At 41.5% G+C, this 4,713-nt stretch overlaps 1 protein-coding gene across 1 annotated transcript in view; it reads left to right on the forward strand.

Moving 5' to 3' along the window:
* The window catches only part of cdhr5b (cadherin-related family member 5b), a 50,077-nt gene extending 47,711 nt beyond the window's left edge, over window positions 1–2,366 (forward strand). Inside the window, exon 15 of the mRNA XM_037682499.1 lies at window positions 1,419–2,366. Coding sequence (XP_037538427.1) covers window positions 1,419–1,964 — 546 coding nt within the window. The 3' untranslated portion in view covers window positions 1,965–2,366. The remainder of the gene's footprint in view (window positions 1–1,418) is intronic.
* Window positions 2,367–4,713: the final 2,347 nt, after the last annotated feature.

Here is a 4,713-nt window from a genome sequence, read left to right on the forward strand (position 1 = left end):
CCACTGGCCAAAAGGATGGACCAGCACAGAAGATCAACATCATCAGGCCAGGACTCTGCGGTCTACACTCATCTCCAGGCCAGCGGTCACTCTTTCAGGGATGAAGATGTTCACATCCTGGACAGAGAGGAACGATGGTTTGAGAGAGGAGTAAAGGAGGCCATCTTTGTGAAAAGAAACCGTCCATCATTAAACAGGGGCGGAGCCTCCAGGTTCAACTGTCCCCCTCTTACAATGCTGTGATTGCTAGTATCACTCAGCCCTCTGTGAACAGTAAACAGCCATCAGGTGCTAATGATCCATTGTTAGGCTGATGGTCCTTCTTGAGCATGTGATCAGCTGGTTTTGGTTGTCAGCAGCAAACTGGTTGATCCACTCTGAGAAGGTGCTATTTAAGAGACTGAGCTGAATACAGCACCTCAGACTGAGGAAGTCTCTCGGATGAGAGACGAAACGTTTCTACATTTTTTCTTTGCTTTGTATTTTGAATGTCCGGAGGACCAGACTGAACTTTTTTAGAGTTCTCGTGACTCACTGAGACTACCTGTAGAAATAAAGAGTAAATGAAACAAGAAGCTAGGAAGCTTCTGATCACAGCTACTTTTTTTTTTTTTTTACCTGTACTTGACCATGGAGATGTTGTCTATGTGTGCGTTTCAAACAGTTTCTACAGTCCTTGAATCCAGTGGACCATTGTGCATTAAGATTAATTACTGGTTGTAGCTTTCTTACTCATCACTGTGATCTCTGTTTTAAAACCAGTATGTCCTCCCTGTTTAACACTGGATGACTCTGGTGGACAAGTCTCTCATGGGCCTGCTTCCACTTTATTTATGTACTTTTATTCAAAGAATGGAAAGTAGTTACGCCTCACGCTCTAAGGACTCTTTGCATCTTCATGTTGGTCGTGTGTGAACAGAAAGATCAGGAAGCTTTGACCTTCTGCCCCTTCAGCTTGGAGCTCATTCAAACTGACAGAACTTGATACTTTGAGGGATTCTGCAGACTTTAAAACACAACAACAAAGGGTTTCTTGTCAACAGGAACTGTTTTACATCTTGAACTGTTGTTCTTTGAAAGTATTATTATTACAACTATTACCGTGTATATTATAGATTTCTGAAGTCCTGTTCTTCTCTCGTCTTGTTTTATGACGTGCACGGCTGCCTGCTCGTGCTCAGGTCACTCATGTCAAAGACGTCTTGATCTTAATGAGCTTTTTTAAATCTGGTTAAATAACGGTTTAATAAAAATAAAATGTGTTTAATAAAGTCGCTGTGACTGCAGTAGAGGCCTGTTAGGTACGTGTCAGAGCTTTGTGCTTGTTCATATGATTGAATGTAACCAGCTGGAAAAGCTTTTTATCAAACACCTTTTGAAAAGAAAACGTTTGTCTCTTCTTCTGTCTCCTGGCGCAGCTGGGCCAAAGCTCAGGAGGTCCCAAGGAGGGAGTTCAGTACACCAACGAGGCTTTCCACAAAGATGAGGACGGAAGCAGCGTAGGTTCAGGGGGTCCAGAGGTGGGAAACACCACAGCTGGTGGATACCCACCAAAGATGGATTGGAACCACCCCAGCAAAGAGGTGCCCCAGAGGTCTTCTGCACCACTGCCCCCACTGCTGCCTGACGCCAGCGACAACAACTCGGATAAGGCTGATGACGAGAAAGACGTGAAACCTATCCTGACCAAGGAAAGGCGGGTTGAGGAGGGATACAAGTCTGTCTGGTTTAAGGAGGACATCGATCCCAACGCCAAGGAGGAGGTGGTTATCATCCCAGACAGCAGAGAAGAAGACAGCGATGAGGAAGATGAGGAGCAAAATGTATCCGAAATGAAACGTTACCGGATGAAAGCTCCAAAGGTTGGCTTCGCTGACACAGATCTGGACAGTGGACTCGGGGTGAAGATGGACAATCCTGGAGAGGATTCAGAGAACAACCACGATCTGAACGTTGATCTGTGACTCGAGCCAAAGGATAAAGACACTGCACCAGAAACGAAGCGCAATCCCATGTGAAATGGATCCATCAGGCCCGAACGCTGACGTCTCTCCAGAGACAGAATGAAGCCTGAAAACAGTTGGAAGGGTTTGTTAAACACTTTGAATATTCTCATCTGAAAGCAGATTCACTGTTAGATTTCTGCCCTTTAATCTTTATTTATGTCAACTTGTCACATGTAACTGCTGAACAACAACCTAATTAAAGACAATCTTTTATCGTGCACGGAGTTCTGAGCTCGTAAAGAACTTTGTGTGAACACCTAAAATCAAGTATTTTCTTTCACTCCTGCAGTTTTCTAACACTCACTGTATTTGATATGCCAAAGGTTTGTCACTCAGAAAAAGAAACGTTCATATTTAGCTCCTGGTTCATTCATTATTAACTCCTGTGTTGCAGACACGTGAAACTCACTGAAGGAATCAAAGATGCATCGAGGCAGGGCATGAAACTGAAATACAAGTGTTCTTCTGTCTGTGCTCGTTAAAGTTCGCTTTGTACCAGTCAAAAATATACAATTTAACAGGAGTTCATAGATGATTATCTTGAATTAAATGAGTCAAAGTGGTTATTAGCCAAACTCGTGTTAGTTCAGTTAAACTTTAAAAAACTTTAACAAGTTCCTAAGTTAAGAATGAGCTTACTTTAAAACTGCTTCTTTCATAAATAAAAATGGTTAATAATAAAAGACTGCCTTCTCCGAAATGTTTCAAATGAAGAAAATGTCTTTGCCGAGTCTTCACTTTAAACTAGAACAAGGTTTTTCCATCAGAGCTCAACACCCGCACACGAACACGTCTAATGATTCCGTTTAGTTTTAAAATCTGCAATCCCACAGTCACCGAGTATCCAGACTTTGCAGCCAATGCAAAGTTTAAATCACAACTATTCAGAAATTTATTTATTTAGGTCATTTTTAAATGTTTTTTTCAATTAAATACATTGAGCTAAATGTTGTTTCACAGAAACAGCACATTCAGTCCGTCTCTCCAGCACAATTACTCAAAGACTTTATTGTAACTAGGTTTACAGTGAGTGACGGTGGAGAAATAATGAAACTACGTCCAAGTGGTATGCAAGACGAGGGTTCAGGGGTCACAGTCCTCGAGTCAAGCGTCTCGCCTGGGACTGAGCGTCCAAACTGATGTTCTCTGATGAAAGAACATTTTACATTTCCTTTGGAAATCCAGGTCCCAGAGTCTGGAGGAAGAGGAGAGACACAGAATCCACGTTGCCCGAGGTCCAGTGTCAAGTTTCCAGTCAGTGATGGTTTGGAGCCATGTCCTCTGCTGGTGCTGGTCCACTGTGTTTTCTGAGGTCAAAGGTCAACGCAGTCGTCTACCAGGAAGTTTTAGAGACTTCCTGCTGCTGACCAACTTTATGGAGATGCAGATTTCATTTTCCAACAGGACTTGGCCCCTGCACACAGTCCAAAGATGCCAGTAACTGTTTTAAGGACCATGGTGTCCCTGTTCTTAAGTGGCCAGCAAACTCTCCTGACCTTTAGAAAGTCTATGATGTATTGTTTTCAAAAGCTTAAAAATGGGTCCAATCGCTCCTGGGGTTCGAGTACCGGTGATTGCAAATGGCAGATCGAGTGTTGCGAAAATTTCCCAAACCCCTCACTTGACTCCGCCCCCTGACCAATCAGTGACCGGCAGTGTTCTGACGTCATGTTTTCATGAATGGTAGCCCAGAGAAGAAGGGACCAAAAAGGTACCGGTTCCACAAAATGTTCAGTGGAAAAAGGCTTGGAGCCGAACCGAGCCGAAGAGGAGCCGAAGAGGAGCCGAAGAGGAGCCAAAGAGGAGCCGAGGCCCCACCAGTGAGTCACACATGCACCACGCTGCCGACTGCTCCAGGGTGGGATAGAAATGTTATTTTTGTCACGTCTAAAATAAATCACTTCAATAAAATAACGGTGTCTCTTTTCGATCACTTTTGCTGGTCTCAAACGCAGACAAGAGCGTTGGATCCGACATGAACAGACAAAATAGTTAGGAGGAAAATATATCTGTCATCCTGCACACGTCGACTGCAGCATGCCGTTTAGTGCCCTGCACCGTTTTATCCATTTTGTATTGAAGTTTTAGGACAAATGACCCGTTTAGGTGGTTGGTGTTGCTCAGGTCGTAGTCAGGGAGAGCATCTTCAGGCTGCACATTGTTCACACCAAAAACAATCGAATGACGTAAAGAACAAACCAGTGTTAGCCGGAGTACTGCACAGATTAACACGAGTCAGTCTGACAGATGTTGATGTGATTCAGTGCAGTGGCTCATCCTCACCTCCACACCAGAGGAGGCGCTGTTCTGCAGGAGTCGCTTTTTCAACTGTTGTCTTACATTTATAATAAAAATACATTTTAAGCTTAGGCATTGTTTATTCTACTATAAAAGGAGATCATTCTGGGACATTTGAAAATGATTAAATGACAATAAAAATAAACTTAAAACTGTTGTGTGTGTGTGTGTAATATATATATATTACATTAGTTATATATACATTAGTTATATATATATATATATATAACTAATGTAATATATATATATATATATTACATTAGTTATATATACATTAGTTATATATATATATATATATAACTAATGTAATATATATATATATATATTACATTAGTTATATATACATTAGTTATATATATATATATATATAACTAATGTAATATATATATATATATATTACATTAGTTAT

Source organism: Nematolebias whitei, chromosome 10 (genome assembly GCF_014905685.2).
Source record: "Nematolebias whitei isolate Nwh7 chromosome 10, NemWhi1, whole genome shotgun sequence".
NCBI lineage: Eukaryota > Metazoa > Chordata > Actinopteri > Cyprinodontiformes > Rivulidae > Nematolebias > Nematolebias whitei.